The sequence below is a fragment of the Piliocolobus tephrosceles genome, chromosome 15 (assembly GCF_002776525.5).
Source record: "Piliocolobus tephrosceles isolate RC106 chromosome 15, ASM277652v3, whole genome shotgun sequence".
Taxonomy (NCBI): Eukaryota; Metazoa; Chordata; class Mammalia; order Primates; family Cercopithecidae; genus Piliocolobus; species Piliocolobus tephrosceles.
The window spans coordinates 47,241,604-47,267,534 of NC_045448.1; the positions used below are offsets into that span (position 1 = coordinate 47,241,604).

Consider the following 25,931-nt stretch of genomic DNA (forward strand, 5'->3'; position numbering starts at 1 on the left):
CCACTTATTAATCCATTCATCTATCATCCATCCATCCACCCATTAATCCATTCATCCACCATCCAACCATCCACCCATTCATTCATCCATCTACCCACCCATCCACAAACCATGCATCCCCCTACCCATTCATCCATTTATCCATCCACCTCCCATTCGTCCAACCACCGTTTCATCCATCCATCTACCCACCTTTCATGTATCCACCTATTCATCCACCTATCATTCATCTATCCACCCATCATTCCATCCATCCCCCATTCATCCATCCAGCCACCTACCAACCCTGCATCGACCTACCATTCATCTGTCTATCCATCCACCATGTATCCATCCATTCATTTACTCATCTATCCATCCACCTACCATCCATCCATCTAATCTAGTTCGAGCAGCTGCAGCATGCAGGACCATGCTCAGCACTGTAAAGAAAATGATTAATAGTTCAATCATAGTTCCTGTCCCAAATGGACTCCCATCTACTGCAGTTTGTTCCCAGGGATGTGGAGGAAATCCTGGTCCCCAAATCAGAAAGAATGATCCCAGTCTGCTGAACCTCAAATGTAAATTCTTGTTTTTGAAAGAACTGTGTATCAAACCAGCCTGATTTTCTGAAACAGTTGGGGAACTAGGAGATACAGGAATCTTTATTATTTCTTAAATACTGATCTGGGACAAAAAAAATATGTGCTAAAGTAAACTGAACCCTTGGATCCCTGTTTCATTTCGCTGGCGAACAAGTTGCTGCTCTTAGAAATGGAAAGGGTACAGAGCCCTGGTGTTGAGAGAATGGGGTGGATAGGTAAGTCTCTGAGTCTTGGGACTGTGCAGATTAACAGACTTTGTGCCATGCCCAATGCTGGGCATCTAGCTGTTTGAATCTTGAATTTACCATTCCTAATCTGTGTGGCCTGGGTGAGCTTCTTACCACCCTGAGCCTCGGTTTTCTCATCTGTAAAATGGAGCTAATAAGGTCTCTCTTGTATGACTTTGGTGGATTAAATAAGAAAATGAATGTGAAGGTGCCTGGTACATTTTGGTTCTCCAATATGTGCTCATTTTGTCCGGATAAATACTTGATTCTGACTTAGTCATTTTTGAAAACATTTATGTTCAGGTCTGATTGGGAGATAAATTGGATTAAGGATGCCATTCAGTTAAAAAAACAAAACAAAACAAAAAGTGCTTCCTGGGCTTGATTCCATCAGGGCTTCAGCAGATGAGCACAGATTGTTTCAGCTTTTGGGATCTGGTTTGCTCTAACACAAGGCCCTGCTCTGCTAAAGGCTGACGCGGTAAAGGGTCTGATAACACTGCCAGCTTAGAGCCCTTGGTTCAGTGGAGGTGGGAGAGCCTCTCTCTAACTGGCGGAAAGAGCTGTTTTTTCTGCTGCAGGAGCCTGATGCAGCAGGAGCTTGGAGGCTGGCATGGGCCTGGCCTGGGTCGCTGGGTGGATGGGACATGTCACAGAGCATGTTATTTCTTGGCTCTGTGGACTGGCAGCTCAGGAGCCAGTGGTAATTATGTCTGCTGATGGGGACGACAGCACAGGGGGAGCATGACAGTGTCCTCCAGGGAGAGGGCAGGTGCTGGGTACAGATGCTGCCAGGAGACTTGTTTCCGGGGTAATTTTGCGGAGAGTGGGGGTGGCAGCAGCAGGCCCTGAGCCTTGTTCCTTGGCCAATGGAGAGCCTGTTTTTGAGAATGGGGTTGATCAGGGCCTTGGACTTGTTGCCCAAGGAGCATGTTCTTTGCAGAGAAGCAGCACCCAGGGCCTGATGGGGGAAGCCTGACCTTGTGTTTTGCTTCAGTTCTTTTATAAGCAGAGCCAGCCCAGGGTCTCTTACGGCATGGATGAGGCTATTGGACACTTCCTCGGAGGTACCTGGAGGCAGGGAAGGAGCCAGAAGTGAAGTCAGAATGTCTAGGCTCTAATTTAGGTCCCAACCCCCTGTCTCATGTGCATTGGAAAGCTTACCTGGCCTCCCATCTATAAAGTCTTCCCACCTGTAAAATAGGCTGAGAGTACACAGAAGATGACTGTGAGCATTTTGAGATGCCGTACAGAGATACAGAGCGTGCTCCACATGGTAGTTCCCTTTCCTTCTCTTAGACTGGAGCCCTGTTTATGACCAGGGTTAGAGAGGAGAAACAGGGCTGGGCAGAAGGAGAGGTTAGTGCTGCCTGTGGCCCTACAGCCACCCAAGGATCAGGACTGGTCTTGTATCTTACTAGGTTGGAAAAAGCTGGCAGAGGAGCCCCAGGCTTCTAGAGCTCAGGCAAGCCGCAGCGGTCCCAAACTGGCCACCTGAGGGAAGTGGGGGTGGTTCAGCCTCAGCTCCCTGGGATCTTGCGCAAGGTAGTTCACTTTCTGGGGCTCAGTGTCCTTATCTGCAGAGGGTGGGGGGCAGTCAGTGATTTCTTCCCTGCCCCACCATAGGGTTACTGTGAGGCCAGATGAGATGGTGGATGTGACAATTCAGCTTCTAAAAGAGGAATGCGGGCCGGGAGCGGTGGCTCAGGCCTGTAATCCCAGCACTTTGGGAGGCTGAGGTGGGCGGATCACTTGAGGTCAGGAGTTCAAGACCAACCTGGCCAACATAGTGAAGCCCTGTCTCTACTAGAAATAGAAAAAAATTAGCCAGGTGTGGTGGCGGGTGCCTGTAATCCCAACTACTCGGGAGGCTGAGGCAGGAAAATCGCTTGAACCCGGGAGGCGGAGGTTGCAGTGAGCTGAGACCGAGCCACTGCACTCCAGCCTGGGCAACAAAAGTGAGACTGTCTCAAAAAAAAAAAGTAATGTGTGTCACACACATAGAGCTGGCTATTTGACCAAGAGTAGTCCCTGCCTTAGGTTTCTCATGGGCCAGCCTGCCTGAGGCCTTTCCCTAAGGTCCCGTATTTGCTTCATGGATACTTGGTCAAAGACCAGAAATGTATTATGCTTGCAATGCTGAGCTGTTGGGTGATGGGTGTATGGGGACTAGCGTTGTTTCTTTGGCTTCTCCTCTTCTGACCTGCCAGAGGGCTTGCAGTGAATGTTCTTTAGTCTAGGAGTGGCTACCCTAGGAGAACAGCCAGAAGGACAAAGGCTAGGAGCAGGACAACTACACAAGTGCTAGATTTAAATCCTGGGATTAAATGCATGGATTAAACAGAGCAGTGCATCCCCAGCACCGGGCAGCCTTAGGGTGGGTGTGGGGATTATGGCAGTGCACACTAGGCAGGGAGAAACCAGAGGAGAATATTCTGCCATATTCTAAGAACAGTGAGAAAGAGACGGTGAGAAGATTTAGTGTTCATGTATTACTTTAAAGGTCACAAGTGCATTCACATCTGTTACTGCATTTGATCTAGAGGATGTTCTAATGAAAGCAGGTCTGAGGCCACTTCAATGGTGGAAGAGAAAGAATGTAGCTGGGACTAGGTCAGAGCTACTGCCAGAGCATGGGGGTATACCATGTGGCCTCAGGGCAGTGAGCCAGGGAGGAGGGAGCAGGACAGCTGGGGGTGCTGGGAGGGAACTGATGCTCCCATAGTGTCTGAGGCCCTGGCCCCTGAGCTGCACATGAATTTTATTCTGCTGTGTCTTACCCACCAGCCCCCACGCCTGCCTTTTCTCTGTCCCATTTACCCCTACTCCGCCCTGTTGCCATGATTACACACACAGGCACTGCCCAGCAACCACCAGGAATATTTCACTTTGGCCCTGCCCCAAAGCCATAGTAACCACTCAGCCCACTTCCACTTCTGGCTGGGGAATCACAGCCCTCTCTTGCACAGGCCCCAGTTCATACAAGTCCCTAGGACCCCCAAGGAGCCTTCCTGGCTGTCTGCCTATTGAGGGCCTATCACCAGCCTGAGGATTTGTGCTGCTGCTGCTGCCGCTACTACTGCTAGACTGAGCCTCTCTTCTGTTCCTATTCTTCTGACCTAATTAACGCCCAGTTCTGAAAATTCACCCCTCCCTCTGCCAGACACAAATTCAGACACTGTTCTCTTAAAGGTCAAGGTCTAGGGTGGACAGGGGGAGGTTTCCGCTCCAGGCCCAGAATCTTTCTCTCCTGAGTGTCACACCCTGCAAAGGCAGGTTGAGTCAAGTTCTGTGTGTGCGGTTGTGCCTGGGGCCAGGAGTCTAGCCGTGAGCAAGAACTGGTGAACCAGATGGGGGCGTATGGGCTGAGGTATGGGCCGGGTTGGGGGAGGACAGGAGAGGCCTGACCTCTCCTGGTGAGATGAGTCAGGGATGGTGCTGTAAGAAGGTGGTCCTGAATGGAGTTTTGAGGAGCTAGAAGGTATCCAGGTTGACAGAGGGAACTGCAGCATGACCGAAGATGGGCCATGGTGACTGTAGGGACCAGCAAGGGATTCCATGTCACTGGAGAGAAGCTGGCCAGTTAGGCAGCCCCAGAAAGGAGTTTAGACTTTATCCCGGTGGCCATAGTGATGGCTCGCGGCCCACTATCCCCTGAACAAGACGGGTCTGCACGGGCAGGCAGGCGGGTCCTCAGACCCTGGATGTGTCCAGCCAAGCTGCTTCCCACCCCTACAGACTGACTGCCTGTCCCCACTCCCTCCCATCATAACCTCTCACTCCCACCAGAATTCCAGGTCAGCTTCCACTCTGTATTCTGTGCATTCTGTACTGCTGCTCCTTCCTGTTCTCCCCACAGACAGAACCTCTGTGCCCCATCCTCTCACTCCCGAGCCACTCCTGCCTGGTGGAGGCCGCCCCTATGGGTCCCCACCCAGGATGGCCAGAGCTGGGGAGCTGCTGGAGGTGGCAAAGTGGGGCGGTACATCGCCAGGGATAGAACAAGGGCTGTATTCCTAGTTGGCTCAGGGGACTAGCTCCTGCCAACCCTCTCCCTAGAATTTCTTTTCTCTCCCTGTTGGTGGCTGTGTGGGTGGACTTCACTGGGAAGGAGGGGGATTTCTTGGCACCTTCTTTCTCCACTCCTCTCCTTCAACCCTTTGGAGCTCCTGAGTGGCTCCTGTTCCGCAGGCTGACTCCAGAACTCAGCCTTGCCGGGATTTCCGGGCATCCCGGCACCCTCTCCTGGGCCATCTGAGTCTATGGGGGCATGGGCAGCACTCACCAACTGTGGCAGCGGGGCAGCCAACAGAACCCCTGACCACCAGTCTCTCAGTGACCAAGTGACCACCAGTCTCTCAAGACCAAGTCACCTCCTTGGGTCTTGGAGGTGTTTTGGCTTCCAGAGGCCTCTAGGAAGACACACTCCAGCCTTGCACTGCAGGACACACCCAGAGCCTGTGGTCTGGAGGCCTCAGGGGCTTGGGCTTCTGCCTCCAGCCCCTCACCTGGAGGAGGGGAGAACAGTCCTGCTCAAGGGAAGCTATGAGGCCCACTTGCTGCACAGGAGGGATGGGGTGGCTCTGATGAGGGAGATCTGGGTTTTTAGGGCTGGCAGCTCCTTTTTATTCCGTTAGGAAGGCTGAGTTCTTGGTCTTGAGGTCCTGCGTATGGAAGCAGAGGAGGGCAAGTCCCATTGTACAGAAGGAGACTCAGACAGAGGGAGGGAGATGCAGGAGAGAGCCCCATTTGGCAGAGGGGAATGGGCAGGAGAAGGGAGAATGCCGGGGGCAGCCAGCAGCAGCATCTGCCCAGAGCGCAGCTCTGCCCAGCTCCCGCACAGCCCTTGGAGTGGGCATGGGGATATGACTGTTTCTGGCCCCAGAGTGTCCTCTGCCTAAATCCCTGCCCTGTGGCTGCTCGGAGGCGCCCATGCCCCCTGCAGTGGGGGAGCCTCTCCCCTTCCACCCTGTCTCTTTTGCCCCCAGCCTGTGTGTTGTCCCCAGGGTATAGAAGTGGGCAGAGGGGTGGGACCACCTGCACAGACCAAAGAACAAAAGAGTCCCACATCCTTGATGGGGGGCTTCTGGCTCAGTGATGAGGAGCTCCCCTCTTGGAATTAGGCAGAATTTCCCACTCATACAGCACATTTCCCTCTCCTACCCCCACCCCCAGCAGCCATCTGGCAACTCTGTGAGCTACTGAAATCCTTGGCGCTGGATGCCAAGAGCGGAGTTCTTGAGTGTGGGGAAGCTCTCCCTGGGGAGGGATAGGGGAGAGTTTCCATGGTTGGAAGGAGCCTGGAGAGGGTCCAGGCTGGACACAGAGGGGAAGGGAAGGGGGGCTCTGGGAATGTGCTTGTCAAAGCTACTTGAAAGACTGAAGAGGAAGAGAAGAGGGCACTGGGGGCCACAGCCCAACCTCCCCACCAAGCGTCAAGCAGCAGAGCCACCTATCCGATCCAGGCACTTTCATATCTTAGCCAAAACTCTTGCTGTAATTGTGAGAATTGCAAACACACCAGGGACTGTTCCATAAAATGACTGGCCTGTGCTCCTCAAAAATGCCAGTGTTATGAGAGAAAGGTGGAGGGCCTCTTCCAGATGCAAGGAGATTAAAGAGACATGGCACCCAAATACAAGGTATGATCCTGGACTGGATCCTGGAATGAGAAAAAGTAACCGACTATAAAGGGCAATAATAATTCTATAGAGAGAGGAACATTGAGGAAGGGTTTTCGGTTATGAGACTATTCTTGCATCTTTTCTGTAGGCTTGAAATTTTGTAGAATAACAAATTTAATACCAGAAGCTTGACCCCTCAGAACTGCTCCCTCACCCAACCTGGGCTAAAGGTGGAGGATTTTCTCTCTTGGAGAGGGCCTTTGTGGAGATGAGAAAAGGCCGTTTCTGAGAGTATGGCCGTCTTTCTGGTCTGGGTCAGTGGCAAAAAGGTGATAGTGTCTGGGCCAGCAAGGTGGGGGCCCCTCGAAGATGGACACCTGCTTATCTACTGTCCTCACTCTTACCAAACAATGTCACACCCACAGGCCACTCGAGACGTGGTGCTGAGCCGGGTGCCAGAGCAGGAGGAGGACCGGGCAGTGAGCTTGCAGAATGCTGCAGCCGTCTATGACCTCCTGAGCATCACGTTGGGCAGAAGGGGACAGTATGTCATGCTCTCTGAGGTACGGCCAGCCATGCAGCCCATCCCACTCCCCAGAGTCAGGCAGTCTGTAAAGGAAATCAGACGGAGCCATTTGTCCCTTCACCTGTCCCTCCCCTGCCAGGCTGCTCTGCTGCTTTGACCTTGGCAAGTTGTACAATTCTCAGCTTCCTCACTGGTGAAATATGGGCAGTTAGAGAACCCACCTCACAAGGTTGTTGGGGAGAGTGCATGTGAAAGGCTGAGAACAGCGCCATGCACAGTAATAATAAATGTTCCCTGCTATTTTTATTGCATGTCTATGTTTTGAAAGCACTTTCACAAATCTTACTCCATTTGCTCTTTGCTATCACCCTGTGAGATCATTCACATGTTAAGGAGGTGAACAGAGGGCCCGAGAGGGTGAGAGACTTGAGCAGGGTCACACAGCATGCCAGAGGCAGGAACTGGGTTTCTGCAGGGTGTCTCACAGGAGCCAAGTGCGGGCCTCCTGCAGCCTCCCAAAGGCAGTGACTTGGGCAGTGACTACCCTGGAAGGGTGTGGGTGGCTGGGGTGTGAGGACCCCTGGTGAGTAAGTGCTGACTATCTCCCCTCTCCAGTGCCTGGAGCGAGCCATGAAGTTTGCGTTTGGAGAATTTCACCTTTGGTACCAGCTGGCCCTCTCCATGGTGGCTTGTGGGAAGGTAAGGTCCAGGGGGTGCTAGGGGTTGTACACTCACCCTCAGGGGGCTCTGCTGAGGTGGACGGAGGGGTTTTCTGGCCAGGGGAGAGGGTGGGGACTATTCTGCAGCTGGTTTGAACCTCCAGGAGAGTGAGGGACGTGGGGTGGGCTACACAGACACCTTGTGTGAATTCCTGTCCACGTGTGAGCTATGAGTGTGCCAGTGTGCAGGTGTGAGTCTCTGGATGCTTTTCTCTGAGTCTGCGTACATACACGGGAGCACTGTAACCTCTGTGCTGAAGAGCTAATAATGTGACTGCATGTGGCGGACATGAGGTGTATCGAGGTGACGGAACGTTGTTCCATGTGGGCTGTAGCTCTCATCCTGTCCACTGAGTATGGCGTCAGGAAATGGCCTGCTTGTGGACTGGAGACTTGCCTCAGGGGAAGCTTAAAGGGTGGAGCAGAGCAGCAGCACCCACAAGGGAGTTTGGAGGGAGTACTGCATGACGCATGGGGCCAGGAGCACCTGGATGGGGACAGGGCCCGGCGGGATGCTGCCCAGAGCAAGGAGCACCAGGCATGAGTTCACTCTCTATCCACCCAGCTCCGGTGCCGTCACCCCTGCTTTTTGCTCTGATCAGAATTATACTTACATAAGCCTCTATTTTAAGCAGTGACATGAAAGGAAAACCTTTCTGGAGCTGAGTTCTGAGGGTGTTGGGGCTGAGGATGCTATGAATGCAGGAAATAAGGTGGCATGAGCTTGCAGATTGTTCCAGGAGCTGTAAATATCCAGAGCCCTTTCATGGGGCTGAGGGAATTCCTCGCCCCCCTGGCCCATCTGTGCCACGTTCCATTTCTGGCCCCGGAGCCGTCTCTCAGGAGGGCCCTCCCAGCTTGCCAGTGCCTCCTCCACGCATGAAGGGTGTGCCAGCCAGCTCGGGGCCTCAGCAGCCAAGGCAGGCCAGGTCCTGGCAGGGAGGGGGAAGAGGAGCAGGTGCTGCAGCCTGACTGTGGGGAGAGGCTTTCTGGGGAGCCCTCCCTGCCCCCATCTGCTGGGCATGTGTCTTCCCAAATCTCTGTACTCTCCCCCATCACATCGGACACCTCACAGAACATCTTGAAGTCACAGCATGATCTCCTTGGCTTTGTGCTTAACAGGGTCTTGTTGAGGCTCGGGGAGAATTCAGAACACAGGGCAAGGCCCCGGCCCTTCAAGGGTTAGGGAGTGAGAGAAACCCTACAGAACTGCAGGCAAAGGAGACAACGTGGGCAATGGTGGAGGGGGTGGAAGAGATGAACCAGCAGTGGGGATGGGGACAGGAAGGTATTGAAGGCAGCGGTCAGCCTGGGGTAGTAGGGACAGGGCCGGGATGAGGTGGGGCTGGAGCTTCCATGGAGCCTGGGCAGACAGCTCACAGTGGCATGGGCCAGTTCTTCCTACCTCTGGGAAACACAGAAAACCCATCTAATCTTGGGACAGTGAGTACAGGTGGGAGAGGCCTAGGGCCAGAGCAGTGATTCGAACCCTTCTGTGGGTCATGGACCCCTTTCAGGAGGTAAGGGAAGCTGAGGACTTCTGCTCAGAAAAATTGACTGCACATGCAAGTTAGCTTTAAATCCAAGAGCAGCTCCTAGAAGCTCTCCAGGCTCAGTCAAAGGTGTATTGATAGCCTGGGAGGTAAGGAGTCTTCTGCCACTGACTAGCTGGACTCAGAGAGATCCAGACACAGCCTGGCACCATCCCAGCATCTGGGGAGCTGGTTTCACGACTTGGCTCCTTCACAGACCAGCAAGGTGGCCCTGGGAGTGGGCTTGCATCAGGGAGTTGAGATTGGCCAGTTCCTCATGCATGAGGCTCCATGGGCTGGAGACACTGTGTGTTCGGTGCAGCAGGAGATTGTTCTGGAGAGCATTCTCCACCCGCCTTGGGAACCCTGCCCACCAAATCAGTCTGCCTGATTGTCCCAGGCAGCCCTCAGGAGTGGCTAGACCTTGCCTTTGCTGAAAGCGTAAGGTGGAATCAAGGGCCTGTATCTGTGATTGTGCCCGAAAGGCCTTCCAGAAGGTGAGTCTGAGCAGTTGAACCTGCAGGAAAAATGGATGAGTTCTGTGGCGTGATTTAGGTCGTTCCTTCTCTTGGTCTCTGTGCGGCAATTGCATTGGCTGTGTTGCTAGGTAACCAGCATGACAAAAAAAAAAGCTGCTGCTCCGGCTGCTGAGTCCTCAGATGGCTCCTTAAATAGCAGCGTTTTTTGGTGTACATGGGGGTGGAATGCAGAGGGTCAGGGTTAGAGAACCCTGTATGGCAAGGATCCAGAGTTTAGCAGCCATGAGAAGGAGGCTGAGGAGAAGCCTGAGGCTTGCTGGGGTGTGGATGGAGGGGCCAAGTCCCTGGGGAGGGACTTGGAGTGGTGTTCCCAGGGCAGGGTCTCAGGAGGAGGTAGATAGCCTGACAGTGCCTTCAAGCCCCTCATACCCCTGGCACCCGCCCACACTGGGCACGCTGTAGAGTCTCCCTGCCTGCAGGAGCCAGTCACCTGCTAACACCCTTTTGTGCTTGGCCTCCTACCCTCTTGTTTCCAGAGAGAGCCATGGGGGTGGTGGCCTTTGTTGTCTCTCCCACCCTTTCTGTGGGGTCCTTTGAGGAAAGAGCCATGGCCTCATCCCCTTTCCTGAGTGACCCCACAACCCCTAGCCCAGTACTGGGTTCAGAGCATACCCTTGGCAGAGACACCTGCAATTGACCTAATAAGTCTGAGTCAAAGCCCAGAGAAATCTATCATGTCTGGGTTGAGAAAAGCTCTTCCTTAGATGGCGGGGAAAATGGGAGGCCAGCTGGAGGGAGGCGGGGTGTCCAGGGTGGACACAGACCATTCAGATCCTAGCTGTGTACCTGCCAGTTGTTCATACCCTGCTGTGGACAGGGGAGCCTCCCAGAGCCTCCATTTCCTTCTGTACCTCCAGAGTTGCTGGGGGCATATGAGAGCTAATTAATGGGGGATTGCTTGGCCCACAGTAGGGCCCAGTACATGGGAATTGTCATAGTTACACACAGGTACCTGCAAACCTGGAGGTCACACAGGTACAGGGGTGTACACACTGGGAGGATTACTGCTGAGTTTCCTGGAAAAGGTTCCAGCCCACAGAGAGAGAGAGCGGGGGCGGGGGGGTGGGGGGAGGTGGGCAGGGAAACAGGAAACAGGCCTCCTTTCTGGCCAAAGTGGTCATCGTAGAGGCAGTGTAGGGTAGTGGTTAGAGCCAGGCTACGTTCAAACCTCAGCTCAACCATTCATAGGCTGTGTGGCTTTGAACAAGCTACCTAACTTTGCATTTCAGTTTTCCCACCTGTACCAAGTAAAGTCAGAGTATCTACATCATAAGACTGCGTAAAAATTAAATCACTTGGTATTTAAAATGCACTTAGAACAGGGGTGTCCAACCTCTTTTCTGTAATGGGTCAGTCAGATAGTAGATGGTTTTGACTCTGCAGGCCCAACAGTCTTTTGCAATTATTCCACTCTGCTACCGTATCAGGAAAACAGCCATAGACAGTATGTAAATGAATGCACATGGCTGTGTTCCAGTAAAACTTTATTTACAAAAATAGAGTGCCAGATTTGGCCTGTTGACTGTGTTTTGTCAACCCCAGACTTAGGACAATGCCTGCATATCCCAAGATCTGGATAAGTGTTTGCTGCTGCTGTTCTTCTCATTACTGTTATTGGTAACATCCCTGCCTGCCGTGGCTGCCCACCACCTCAGCCCTCCTTCACACCTGGCTGTCCTCAGCAGGTCCAGTCTGAGCCTGAAGCCTGGGGGATCCTCAGATTCCTGTCTGGAGGTTCTCTCGGGCTCTGCCAGTTTAGAATATCTCCGCTTCCTCTCCGCCAGCCTTTATACGACCCCCAACGCCTGCCGTTGGCCATGCCTCCGGAGTCCTTATTTATTATTATTATTTTTTGAGACACAGTCTCACTGTGTCACCCAGGCTAGAGTGTGGTGGCACAATCTCGGCTCACTGCAACTTCCACCTCTTGGGTTCAAGCAATTCTCGTGTCTCAGCCTCCCGAGTAGCCGGGTGTGGACACACGCCTCCACAGCCGGCTGATTTTTGTATTTTAGTAGAGATGGGGTTTCACCATGTTGGCCAGGCTGGTCTCAAATCCCGAGCTCAAGTGGTCAGCCTGCCTCAGTCTCCCAAAGTGCTGGGATTGCAGGTGTGAGCCACTGTGCCCAGCCCTCATTTAGAGAGCCCCTTTCTACCTCTAAAATTTCTGTGCTTGAAATTTGAATTCCTTTTGGAGAGCTTCCATTTGTTGTCATGTTAGTGGTCATCATGTTACCTAAAGAGCAAGGGTGACAGCTTCTAATCTTCAGATGAGGAAACTGAGGCCCAGGGAAGGGATTTGCCTGCCGACACTGCCTGGGCTTCTCTGCCCTGGCCCTCTTCCTGGCTCCTGAGAGCAAAGGGATACAGAGCAAGGCTTGGTTGTTTGGGGAGCTCGCCCCACTGTGGGCCCTTGAGATCCAGGGCTGTGAGTGACAGTGTTTCCTGCTGTTTTTTCTGCAGTCAGCCTACGCCGTGTCCCTGCTGCGGGAGTGTGTGAAGTTGAGGCCCTCGGACCCCACTGTGCCCCTGATGGCCGCGAAGGTCTGCATCGGGTCCCTTCACTGGGTGAGTGAGCTGTGAGGGCAGGGGCCAGAGGCCTCCTGTGGGGAGGGTGGCAGCAGCTGACTGTGAGTGGGGTGTGCACGTCTTGGCATGTATGTGAGGGTGCATGTGGAAGGTGGAGAGGAGCTATCAGGCAGATGGGCCTGGGCAGGGAGAAAGTCTGAGAAGCCACCAGCCTCCATCTCCAAGGCAGGGTCCCCTGACTCAGGATGGTGTCTGGTTTGTGGTTCAGCCTTGAACTGTGGCCTCCAGAGAGTGAAATATAGGGAAGTAGGGGTGCCCCCCACCTGCCCAGCAGCAGGGTAGTAGGTAAGACCTTGAGTTACCTGGACCAGCCCCATCATTTCTGAGGCTTCAGATGATCCTAGCATCTAATCTTCAAGCGGTGCAAGGCACGATTCGTGGGGCAGAGCTGCTCTTGGCGACATGGGAAGGTGGTCTTTTCTGTCAGCCCCTCTCCTTCCTCTTGTCTCTAGCCCTCCAGGGCCCTGCCCTGTGCTCCGCTGCTTGCTTACTGCTCTCTGCAGAGGCAGCTGAATTGTTAGGAGGCTGTGGCTCCAGGTGTGCCCACTCCCCAGTTGGAGGCCTTTACTGCAGGCACCTGAAGACCCCCATGAGATCAGCAGCTTGAAGTAGTGAAGGAGAACAGGGCCAGGAGCCCAGGTTCCTCGCCTTGCTGTGGTCCTCCTGCCCCGGGTCTGCCCAGAGGCTGCTCCAGGCCTATGGGGGCTCTTGGGCCATGGCACTGGGCCCCAGCAGTGGGACCTCTGTGCAGGTGTCTCTTCCAGCTGGGGGTTCACTTCTGGACAATCTTTGCTTTCTTCAGTCCCAGTCAGCTTGCTGATTTCAGCCTCCTATTTCTACCCTCTCAAGCAACACAGAGCAAGTGCATCCTCCCTCCCACACGTTGGATTATCAGGCCCTTCCACACCCGCATGTCCCCAGTTCTTTCATCTGCTCTCTGGGCCCAGGGTCTCCTAAAGTGGGCACTTCCCCTGGAGATGGCCTCCCTGTCTTCCTGTTGGCCTGACACCTTCAGCCACCCCCTCACCATTGTGTGCCCAGCTTGTTCTAAGGCAGCAGGGGCCAGGCTCTGGGTGCATACAGCAGGTGCTTCGTAATTAGCAACCTTTACAACTCTTCTTGCCACTTTCCGTCCTGTACACAAACAAATCATGGATTCTGGGGAGGGAGGCAATGAGCCTTCCACAAATTCCATGTTCCAACCTTTCTTCCCTAGGATTGGAAACTGGCCCCATCCCTCTGCTGGGTCCCCTCCTCGTCATCGCAGCAGGGCTCGCCTTCTCTCTGCTCCAGGGAGTCAGTCCTCCCAAGCACAAAGAAGCTGGGTGAAAAGAGCACCTGTCCCGTTTTCCACCTGGTTCTCAGATCCCCGTGTCTGCAGTGCCCCGTCCCCTCTGGCTGATCAGGAGGAGGGGAAAGTGTGGCATCTGGCTCGTGTTCTTTATGCTGTCGTTTAGGTTGGGGAGAATTACGTGAGATCAATCCTGTAATAGGCTCTGGGCTTTTGGAAGGAGCAGTGTAATGAGGTAGTTAAGAGTTTCACTGCCCACCCACTGGGTACCCTAGAGTAAGGCACCTAACCTCACTGTGCCTCAGTTTTCCCATCTGTAAAGTGGAAACAGTAAGTCTCCTCAGGTGGGACATAAATGAATGACCAAGTAGGGAGAGGACTGGACAGGTCAGGGAGGCATCTTGGAGGAGGCAGCCTCAGACTGGACTCAGAGGGCAAGGGAGGATACAGGAGGGCCAGAGCCAGGCCTTTGCTTTCCCCCGCCTCATGAGTATCAGGGAACCCTTGGTTCCCAGGTCTTTTGGGGAAGACAATTGGCACCCAGAGGTAGGGAGACCTTGTGAACAAGCACTTTAGATGCGGGCGGCCCATGGGTGCTGAGCACATGCAGCAGAGAATGGGGATATGAGCCAGAGTGTGCAGAGCAGGTGGGCTCCCCTACCCCAACTCAGGCCGCTGCTTGCTCCCTGGGTTTCTGAAAGGGGCCTCAAGCTCATCTCTGAGATGAAGCCCAAAATACCCATTTCTGAGGGGGTGTTGCAGGGGAAGGCATCTGTGCCCCTCAAGGCTGCCAGCTCTGAGGTAGCTGTGGGTCCACCCAGCCAATGGCCGCCCTTGCCAGGAAGCCCTAAATTTAGGTCTTCCCACCATGCAGGAGCTGTTTCCCTCAGCAGCATAATTACAGTAATTATGTGCATTCAGATTACATGGTAATAAAATTAGGATCAAATCAGTCCAAATTGAAATCAGATGAGTTAGGAGCAAAGTAATCAATGACAACATAAATAGAAAAGCCCAAAAGGAAACTTAAACATGCAGACTTGTCATCAGAATTGAGGAGAAGGAAGGGTGAGCTGTTTAACTTCGGCTGGGCAGCATATTTGGGTTTAGGGGCTAGTTTGAGCCAGGGTTTAAATCAGGCACAGGCTAGAGTGATGTCCCACGGGTGGCCTGGGGGTGGACTCCTGGCAACCTTCCCTGACCTGGAAGCTTCACCCCCTGCACTTCCTACCTGTCTTGGATACAGATCACGTCACGTTGTGATCATCTGTGTTTCTTGAGTGCAGGAATTATCTGTCTTTTCTTTGAAACCCCAGCCCAGGGTTCAGTGCCTGGTGCTAGCTGGGTGGATCCTTCTTGCCGATGGACACATTCACTTGGCAATGAATTCTGTCATATGTGGCGCATGACTTCCCAGCTAGATGAGGAACTTGCTCACTTGCCATGTCTTGCACTCTGACCCCCTCTCCCCTACAGGAAGCCTTCATATAGTAGGTGCTATACTAGTAACTGACCAAGAGACACACACCTCAGCTGGCCAGGAAGGGACGGGATGAGGGATCTGTATTTGGTTTGGGGGTTCTCCCAGCACTCTGCAGCTAATTCTTGCTCCCTAGGTGGCACTGTAAAGAGAGCAGGCTGTGGGGTATCCAAGGGTTCTGAGAAGGGAGGCAACAAGCTCCCCACAAATTTCATGTTTGAGCCCCTTCTTCTCAAAACTGGCCCCATCCTTCTGCTGGATTCCTGCCTCACCATCCCTAGTTCTACAAAGAGGGTCAACCCTGTACTCTCTGTTCCCGAGGCCCACAGTGAAAAGAATGGGTCTGCCTGGCAGGCAGGGGGTATTTGTGCATGAGACAGGGCACAGATCCCAAAAGGCGGCTCACACCCCCTTCGTCTCCTGCCTTCGCAGTTATTCTGGCTCACGTCAGCCCCCAGCAGGCCCAGCCAAGCCCCATGAGCAGGGGACAGAAATCTGGGGGTGGACAATTTGGCCTGGGTTGCAGGAAGGGAGGCTGAAACTAGGACATTCGAAAAACGAGTTGTGCTGGGTGAAGCTGGACTGGGTGGCCACGTGCCCAGAGGCGGAGCACCTGCTGTTCTCACGTCCTGTCCTCATGCCCAGAGCCACTGTTGGATACCCCACACCCGGTCTGGGTCTGAGAGCAAGGTTGTCTCTTGGAGATTGTGGCAGGCAGAGAGACGTGCATGGTCACGTGCTGGCTGGCTGATTTGGGGGTTTACACCGGGGTGGGAGTAGCTGAACAGGGTTGAGTTTGGAATGGGAGAGCACTGACCCTGGGGCTTAGCCTGAAACTCCCCTTGGTGAGGGAGGGCTTCCCAGGCTCTGACTCCGTGACGCCAGAACTGAAATCAGAGAGGCCTGCATGGCAGCCTCCTGCCGGGGTCCCTATTTTTGCAGCAGAAGGAAAGAGAGATGTAAATATTTTTTTGTATCTGAATTGATTTAACTTAAAAAGTTGAAACCTTTACAGGAGGCAAAGAGGATAGGCTATGCATGTGTAGTATCACACAAACAGGAGAGGAGTTGCAAAATGGAAACAGGGCATGCTCATCATTGGAAGGGTCTCTGATGCCATCTCTCACCTCCTTCCTGAGGAAGGCAGCAGGGGGTAGTGGAAAAGTGCATAGGCTTTGGAGGCAGAGATGATAGAGTTCAAATCTCTGCCTACCCATGTACTGCCACTTACTAACTGTGTGACTTTGAGGGAGTAATTTACCCTGTCTGTGCTTCAGTTTCCTCATCTGTAGCCTGGAAACAATCATGTCCACCATTATAGGGTAGCTGTGAATATCAGAGATGACATGAAGAGTGCCCCGACTTAGTACCCTGCGGGTACCTGAATGGTAGCTATCACTGTTATAGCCCCTTGAAAATAGCTGGCACACAGAAAGGATGCGCCTTTATGTTTTTGACTTCATTTTTCAAATTCAGGGGTAGGTAGAGCCAGGAAGATGGATTAAGTGTTGATGAGGCAGGGGAGAGAGAATGCCAGCCCTCCTGCCACCAGCTTGTAGAAATTGGAAGAGTGCCTACTCCTCCCAGGGAGAAAAAAAGGGAATTTTTCACCAGAGCAGCTAACAGCAGGTTCCGGGCTCTGTGGGAAGGAGCTAAGGAGAAACTGGAGGTGCTCTTAAAAACTCTGCAGGCTCAGAAAGGAACTTTCTCTAGTTCCCAGAAAGAGAGGAACGAGGGTGAAGATTTCCAGGGTAAACCTCTTTGGCTCACTGCAAGGTGAGGTAACCCTTGAAATGGAAGGCAGTCCTGTGAATTAGCAGAGTGTGTGAGCAAGAAGCCAGTCTGTGTAGGGACCAAATTCAAGACACTGGAGAGACAGAGAAACTTGTAAAGTCACAGGAAATTTTTCCTTACTTATCTAACACAAAAACAGAGGAGCAAAACATTATGTCCTTCGATGCATCCTTTTTCCAAAGGGTCAGAGAGGAGAAACATGAAAACCTACAGAGGGCTGTGAATCAGCATCGGGAGACTGGGGTTGGAAACACAGTTCTGCTACTTCCTAGACAGGTGACCTTGGGTAGGTCGCTTCAGCTCAGCTCCCTGTGCCTCCGTGCCTTCTGCTGTGAAACACCGATGCCATCAGGTAGCTGTGGTGCTGTGAAAATGCCAGGGGAGGCCTTAATCACTGTAGAATGGCAGAAGAGGAGGCGGGGAAAGATCTTCACCTGGGTTTTAATGGCGAGGTTCCATGGCTGCCCTAGATAAAGAAGTCATTCAAGAGCAGTGTATCGTTGGGAGAAGGAAGGTTGAAGAGAACTCTGGAAACTCCTCACCCTAGAAGTATTTTGATGAGCAAGGAGGGCCGGGTGCTGTAACCTGAGCTTGCTGCAGAAGCAGCAGCCTGGACTACAGAGCCACCAGCTGTTAACTTGGAGGCCACAAGGAGGAAGTGTCTGGAGTCGGGAAAGGGCACATGAGGTGCTAGGCAGGGAGGAAGACGACTGGAGTAGAGCGGAAGGGCCGGCGCTGGACCGCTCCGCAGCCATCTAATTAGAGCAATGTTTCTGAATCGCAGGTGGAGCCCGTTCGTGGGTCGTGAAATAGAACTCTTAAAAAAAAAAAAAGAATTTGAGGCCAGGCGAGGTGGTTCACACCTGTAATCCCAGCACTTTGGGAGGCCGAGGCAGGTGGATCACCTGAGGTCAGGAGTTTGAGACCAGCCTGACTAACATGGCAAAATCCCATCTACTGAAAATAACAAAAATTAGCCAGGCGTGGCGGCAGGCACCTGTAATCCCAGTAACTCGGAAAGCTGAGGCAGGAGAATCGCTTCAACCCAGGAGTCGGAAGTTGCAGTGAGCCGAGATCGTGCCACTGCTCCCTAGCCTGGGCAACAAGAGTGACACTGTCTCAAAAAAAAAAAAAGAAATGAAAAAATATTTTTGAGACTGGTGTGGTAGCTCATGCCTATCATCTCAACATTTTGGGAGGCCAAGCAGGGAGGATCGCTTGAGCCCAGGAGTTCCAGACCAGCCTGGACCACATAGTGAGACCCACCCTGCCCCCTCTCTACAAAAAATAAAAATAACAAAATAAAAAATAAAAATAAAAAAGTTAAAAATCAGCCTGGTGTGATGGTGCAGCCTCCTAGCTACTTGGGAGGCTGAGGTGGGAGGATCACTTGAGCTCAGGAGGTCAAGGCTGCAGTGAGCCATGACCATGCCACTGCACTCCAGCCTGGGCTACAGAGCGAGACCCCATCTCAAAAATAAAATAATCAAAACCTTGAAATAAACTATAGATTATCAGAGAATAAGACAGGAAATACTCCAGTGTATTACCCAGTGGGGTGAGTGGACCCTGGATAGGGGATGGAAAGCTCGACCAGCTCAGTATAGTGGACTGTGCAGGGCTGCAGAGGTGCCAACTTATCCTCGTGTAGAGTCACTCCTTCTCAGTGGCTGAGGATCTGGCTGAGAGACAAAAGACAGACAGTAATGTCTACTCTCTGGATTCCAGAGGGTCTTTGATGCCACTTCCCAATTTGTCAGATCATGTAGCTATGAGGAACCAGGACTATACTCAGATGACCCTTGCCATCTGAGATTTAGGCTGAGATTTAAAGCCCTGGAAGATTAAACAAATTGTATAATACATATGCAAAATATATGTGTTGTGTATATATATATATGTTAGTATATATGAGTATTGTAATTGATATACATATATATGAGCCTGGCTAGGTGCAGTGGCTCACTCCTGTAATCCCAGCACTTTGGGTGGCCAAGGCAGGTGGATCACTTGAGGTCAGGAGTTCGAGACCAGCCTGGCCAACATGGCGAAACCCAATCTCTACAAACAGTACAAAAATTAGGCGGGCGTGGTGGCACACACCAGTAATCCCAGCTACTCAGGAAGCTGAGACACAAGAATCACTTGAACCTGGGAGGCAGAGGTTGCATTGAGCCGAGATCACACCACTGTACTCCAGCCTACTGGATGACAGAGTGAGAGTCTGTCTCAAAAAAAAAAAAAAAAAGCTGACCAGGCGCGTTGGCTCACGCCTGTAATCCCAGCACTTTTGGAGACCAGTGCAGGTGGATCACCTGAGCTCAGAAGTTCGAGACCACCCAGGGAAACATGGTGAAACCTTGTCTCTACTAAAAATACAAAAAAATTAACCGGTATGGTGGTGTGTGCCTCTAGTTCCAGCTACTTGGGAGGCTGAGGCAGGAGAACCACTTGAACCCCAGAGGTGAAGGTTGCAGTGAGCCGAGATTGCACCACTGCACTCCAGCTTGGGCTACAGAGTGAGACTTTATCTCAAAAAAAAAAAAAAGCTTATATTATTATATTAAAGCTTATATATATATAAGAAAGTATAGAGATATCATATGAAATACAGTTATATATCTACATATGTAAATATAAAGATATATGAATTACAACTATTAATAATAGTTAATATTTTTTTAAGCACTGCTATGAGCATTGCCCTGTCTTATCTCATCCTGTCCTCCCAGCACCTCATCCAGTGAGAGACACTGTTGTTATCCCCGTTTTACAGAAGAGAGAGGCAAGCACAACAAAACAAAGTGACTTGCCCAAGGTTAGCAAGTGACCAGCCAGGATTTGGACCAGGATAGTTGGCCCCAGAGCTTGTGTTCTTAGCCACTAGGCTGCCCTGCCTCTTTGCATGAAGCACCTACTCATGGATGTGGGGCTGATTCCGGAGTTAGGTGGGATTATAGTACCCCAAAACAGAGGTGGCAGAGTCAAATTCTCAAGGGCCTTTGGATTTCCACTCTTGTGACATTATTCTTCCCTTTTGCCAGCTACAGTACCCATGTATATTAATACTGTGTGCTATTGTATTATGTATTGTCATACTTAATAGAATTGATCATACTTTTTTTCCTTTCTAATCACTGCTGTGACTCTGCATGCAAAAAGCCTGCCTTGTGGTATGGTAATAGAAATCAAAATTGTGGCCAGATGTGGGTCACACCTGTAATCCTAGCATTTTAGGAGGCCGAGGCAGGAGGATTGCTTGAGCCTAGGAGTTCAAGACCAGCCTGGGCAACATAGTGAGACACCATTTTCTACTTAAAAAAACAAAAAGAAATTAAATTATGTTGGCCATATAGGGAGATGGTACATTAAGCCTTGGGATTTTGATTTGAGGCAAATGCTGACACCATGCTTAGAGACAGTTTTAAACTACGTGGATAATGCTGGCAAGTACTGGAGAAGGAATGCTACTAATCTCGGAGTCAGAGTGGATCACAAGTTGGACACACTAAGGATGTATGTCTTCACTTTGTAAAGCTAAAGGATAATGAACTCTTTTAATCCAGAATATGATGTATATGAACTGGAGAACAGATACGTTGCCAGTATTTGCTGAGCCGTGTTCCTGGTACCCTCTCTGCATGGGTTGCAGGAGCTGAAGCTGGCATTTGCTGAGCAGAAGGACATGGCCATGGGAAGAATATGTATTCATGGAGTGCAGCAGGTGTCTGGATTCTTTTTATAACTTGTGCTTGGTGTTTATAAGAAAGCTTGTTCTGTTTGAATGGAGCCTCATAATGCCTGAGATAGTGTGTGAGATGAGCCTCATCAGCCAGGGGTATATTAGGAAAGAAAGAGGATGCTATTTGCTTACTTTCCCCTCCCTTGTTGCCTCCTGTTCTACCTCTGCCACCTCCTGGGGTAACTACAGCCATGTGATAAGCTCTTGGAGTTCAATAGCCCTACGTCAGCACCACACAGTATGGCCTTAACTAGGGGCCACCTGGTCCTGCCAGCTCCTCAACCAGGCCTAGCACAGGGCCTGGTGCTACAGAAGCCTCAGTGGAGGGCTCTGGGGAGGAGGGACGAGCAGGGGTCCAACCTGCCATTTTGCAGATGAGGACCTTGAGACACAGAAACTGAGTGTGTTCTTCAAGCCCCACAGCTGTCAGGTGCTGAGCCAGGACTGGAGCCTATCTGGGGCTTGTCTTCCAGTGCTCTTCTCACCATGTGGCTCTGGCTTCAGGCCCTGGCAGCCCCCCTGAGTCCTGCTGCCGCGTGGCCCAGGAGACAGATCTTAGCATCTATATAGCCTTGGGTCCACCTGGCCGGCTGAGGCTGAGCTGTAGACAGCTGTGGGGTTTCCCCAACTATGGCCTTCCATAAACCCTGGGTTCTCGGGCCTATTGGTGCCAAAGGCAGAAACCCAGCTCCCCAAACACCTTCATCCTTCCAGTGGCCAGCCCAGCAATCAGGAAGCAGCCCACTGCCCAGGCTGGCAGCTTGAGCTCGCCCACGAGGTGGCTGGAGGGCTGCTGTGGTCAACTGAGTCGGGCATGGTGGGCAGACAGCCTCTCCCGCCATCTCCCTCCAGGCCATCATGCAGCTTCCTCAGCTTCTCTGTGCCTTGGTATTGTTTTCTCCCCTGTGCTCTTCCAGGTTGCACATAGCTCACCCTGGCTAATAGCCTCTGTCTCATGATCTCAGGTCCTAACTCCAGGGAGAGAAAATCCACTGCCCCTCTTCTAGCTGTAGCCAGTGGTCAGGCGCCAAGATACCCAGAGCTGCCCATCTTCTGCTAGGGGGATGGGCCTGAGCAGGGACGGGGGCCAGGCAGGGGCAGCGCTGGCTTTGGGGCCAGAAGCCGACTTGGGTTTGAATCTCATTCCCTGGTCTCATGACTCTGTGAGCCTCTGGCCAGGAGAGATGCCCATGGCTGGGGGCTTTGATGTCTGGGTGGCCCTGAAGGGTTTGCATATGGCATTCAGTCTCTTGCTGTGGGTCAGCACCAGTCTTAGTGACAGAGGAAGCATCCCTGCCGTCTCTGGAAACTGGCGTTTTCAGTGACATGAAGTTGGGCACACTACTATACCAGGCATGCCATTTCCTGGGTTGGATGGGAGGAAGGGGGCCTTTTTTGGAGGCATGTGTGCCATGAGTGGGCATGACCAAGGCCCTGGCTTTCCCCTACCCCCTAAACCAGCCTGACTCCTGTGGGGGCCCAGCGTGTCCCCAGGCCTGCCTTGTGTGTGCCCCTCTGTTTGTGTCCCATGTCATGTGTGATGATGTGTACACATGTGACCCATACCGGTTGGTCCATTTCCAACTGGAACAGTCCCTCCTGCTCCCAGGACAAAAACAGCCCCAGGCCTTTTTCCCCTGAAAGTTTGAGCTCCTTGTCTCAGAGAGGGAGTGAGCTCATGGACGGGGCCACAGTGGCTGCCTGCCTGCTCCATGGTGCTGGTGACATCCAGCAAGACACGTGTTCCTGAGGCCCAGCCACAGACCCCTGCCTGCCCCGGCCCTGGCTTCCCTCTCTGCCGAGCAGGACAGGCACAGACACAGGACCCTACAGAGGCCATGGGAGGAAAGGAGCTGGCCCAGACTGGCCTGGTCTTGGGTTCATGCTCTCAGCAGAACAAGCTCTGGGGAGCTGGGATCTCTGGGGCAAGGGAATCTTCTCCCTGTGAGATACCTCACTTCCTAACTCCAGGGAGAGAGAATCCACTGCCCCTCTTCTAGCTGTGACCAGTGGTCAGGCGCTGTGACCTTGAGCACAAGGCTTCTGTTTCGGGAACAGGTCCAGGGAGTCACTCGCCGGTAGAGGAAACTCCAACCCCACCCCCATGACCTTTGTTTCTCCTCTTTGCAGCTGGAGGAAGCAGAGCACTTTGCCATGATGGTGATCAGCCTCGGAGAGGAAGCCGGGGAGTTCCTCCCCAAGGGCTACCTGGCGCTGGGTCTCACCTATAGCCTGCAGGCCACCGACGGTGAGTGTCAGGCCCCAGGAGGCTTCTGCTTCGGGATGGCTCAGGCTTCCTAACTGCCTCGGAGGTATCTTGTCTTACCGGCGCCCGTCCCCTCAGGCCATGCCTCCATAGGCACCCTGCACTCCTCTGGGACAGATGCCCATGTGTGTACACACACACACATGCATACACGCACACACGCCCCTCAGGCCCATTTCCACTGTTTCGCCCGGACTGTCGCCACCCTCAAACATGCCTTCCTCTCCCCTCTTCATGGACCCAGTTCCTCCCACCCCTCAAGGCCCAGCCCTAGCTCCAGCAAAGCCCATACTGATCTTCTCTGTGGAACTCCTGCTTCCCGTCTGTAATGCGCCATCAGCCTTCCACCGCACAATGTCTCCATTCTGGTTTTCATAAGCCTGCCCTTACCCTCAGCACTGCTATGACTTTCTGGAGCCTTTTTAAATCCTCCTCAATACATGGCATAGGGCTGGGTACACAGCAGGTGCTTAATAACTACTAGTGCTCGGCTAATGGATTCTGCTCCTTCCTGCCCCACACCTGGCCTTCTCTCGCCAACCCTGCCAGCTCAGCCATGTGTCTCACCCTGTCTATCAGGCAGCCACCTACTTTCATCTCCTTGTAGCTTGCTTGAGGGATGGGGAGTGACGGGCCACCACCCAGACCAAACCTGGAATAGTAATCAGCCCATGCCCACCTCCCCCAAATGCCAGTCGCTGGGAGCGGCAGTCACGGTAACATCAGGTATAAATGAGCCCTACATAAGGAACACCTGGGTCTGCATATGCTGGTCAAGTGAGGGAGTCATCAGCCCCTTTGTCAAAGTCTACTTTGAGCAAGACACCCTCCTTATCCCTTTAACTCTACAAACAGTGGTTGTTGTCTAAGCTTTCGAATCTGGGGAGCTCTGACAACTGTCAATGCTTGGTCCTCGCCAGTGGGATTCTGATCAGGTTTGGGAGGGGCCTGGATACGGTCATATTAAAGCTTCCTGGGTAGTGAGTTAAGTGTGCAGCAAAGGCTAAGAACACCTGCCCTGCTGCATTTAAAATAGAATGCAGTTTACCAGAAAGGTGCCTGGTTTGGGTTCAAGCTTCCTAGTGGGTCAGGAAGCCTAGAAAGGTATGTGGCCAGGCGGAGGTGGTAGCCTCTCTCTCAAGACTTGGGCCTCCTGAGTGGGATTCCCATGTCGTGGAACGCTTGTAGGCATCAGCCTTTGAAAGGGTTAAGGTGGTTCAGGTGGTGGAGAATGCAATGCAGTAGAAGCAACTGGCATGCCAAGGAATGTGCTAGAGGCCAGGGCATTGGCCCAGGCTGCCAGAGTTTGAGGTTTGCCAGATGGGGCCCTGGTGGGGCCTTTATCTGCAGAGCTGTGTGCTTTGAGGATGGTGCAGGGCTGGCCGGCACCCTTCAGTGACCCCTGATGGCTCAGTCTCTGTCCTGTCCCCTGCAGCCACCCTGAAGTCCAAGCAAGATGAATTGCACCGGAAGGCACTGCAGACACTGGAGAGGTGAGTAGGCTCCCACCTGCAGCAGAGACCCCTCTCGCCTTTGGTGGCACATTCACAAGCTTTACCTCATTGCACCCTCTGATGTGGGCAGAACAAACATTTCTATCTCCATTTTACAGATGAGGAAATTGCACACAGCAAGCAGGGATATTCGTTTGGGGTTGAGCGGGTAGCCAAGCCCTGCCCTCAGCTCTGGGGGGGCTCCAGCAGCCACCAGGCTCAGTTCCTGCTCTCCCAGGGCTCAGGGGTCTAAAATGGGAATAGTAACCCATTGCTGTTGTAGTAATTACAGGAGATAAAGCAGGAAAAACACCTTGCACAGTATCCTATATGTGACAGGGGCTCAAAAATGGCATTCGCCTCCTTCTAGCTCCTCCCCAGCCACCCCTCCCACTAAACCCACCCACCCCTCCCACTACCCTGATCCCTTACAGGGATTTCCTGGCAGATGCTCAGAGCAGCAGAGCCAGCTTCTCTGCCCTGGTGCCTGACTTGTCACTCCCTCTCTGCCCATGGGATGTGTATTCATCCCATTGTCTTTCTCCTTCGGGGTCTGTCACCCCAGATGGCCCCTACCTCAGCGAGTGCCGGCCCCCTCAGGCCCACCGTCCCTGCCTTGGGCTGCCTGTGGGCTGTCTGCCTTGGTCTTCATCTGCTAGCTGGACGCCCCTCTGAGACAGAGTCTGGCAGAATCCCCCACTATTGCCTCATAGTGCCCAGCACAGGGCTCGCATGCTGGAGGCCTGAGTCACACATTGGTCACTCAACCCCTGGTGCCTGACTTGTCACTCCCTCTCCCCATACAGAGCTCAGCAGCTGGCACCCGGTGACCCCCAGGTCATCCTCTATGTCTCGCTGCAGCTGGCCCTCATCCGACAGGTAGGTTGTCCCTGTTCCTAACCCCCGGGTCCCCGGGGACTGCTGATGTTCTCCTGGAAACCCAGCTTACCATCTGTGTGACCCTCTGCAAGTGACTTCACCTCCCTGAGTCTGTTTCCTTATCTGTCATGTAAGCCCTTTGAGCCCTCATCAGAGGGTCCCAGTGAGGATGAGGTCAGATAATGTGGGTAAAGCCGTGGCAGATACACAGGAAGGGCGTGTTCTCCGTCTTCACTCCCCCCACGACATTTTAGTGGCCTGAGATGCCGATGAGTGACCACCTGTCACTCATTTGTTTGTATCCTCGCCTTCCACTGCCTTTTCCCCAAGGGTCTTGGGGATAAAGTGGTGGGCTCATGGAGCTGTTGCAGGATGGGCTTTCTCTATGACTCCCAAGCTACTCCTTCACTGTGTGGACACCACCATCAGGCCTTGACCTCTGGGGCCCCACAGGGGCCTCCTGTCTGCTCACTGCCTTAGCCCCAGGACCACCCCCACTATGACTCTGCAGGCAGACCCGCCTTTTCCCCAAGGGTGCTGAGAGAATGTTGGTGTGTCCAGGACTCCCTCAGGTCCTTCAGAGCCTCCTTTACCTTCCCGTGGCATCTCAGCCTGCAGGCTGGTACTCTGGGCGCACACACAC

General features: G+C 52.8%; 1 protein-coding gene across 2 annotated transcripts in view; it reads left to right on the forward strand.

Annotated features, from left to right (window-relative positions):
* The window catches only part of TTC7A (tetratricopeptide repeat domain 7A), a 135,038-nt gene that overhangs the window by 58,196 nt on the left and 50,911 nt on the right, over positions 1–25,931 (forward strand). For both annotated transcript variants that reach the window (XM_023223846.2, XM_023223847.3), the window contains exons 9-14: positions 6,864–7,001; positions 7,580–7,663; positions 12,218–12,322; positions 22,781–22,898; positions 24,352–24,409; positions 25,216–25,288. In XM_023223846.2, coding sequence (XP_023079614.1) covers positions 6,864–7,001; positions 7,580–7,663; positions 12,218–12,322; positions 22,781–22,898; positions 24,352–24,409; positions 25,216–25,288 — 576 coding nt within the window. The remainder of the gene's footprint in view (positions 1–6,863; positions 7,002–7,579; positions 7,664–12,217; positions 12,323–22,780; positions 22,899–24,351; positions 24,410–25,215; positions 25,289–25,931) is intronic.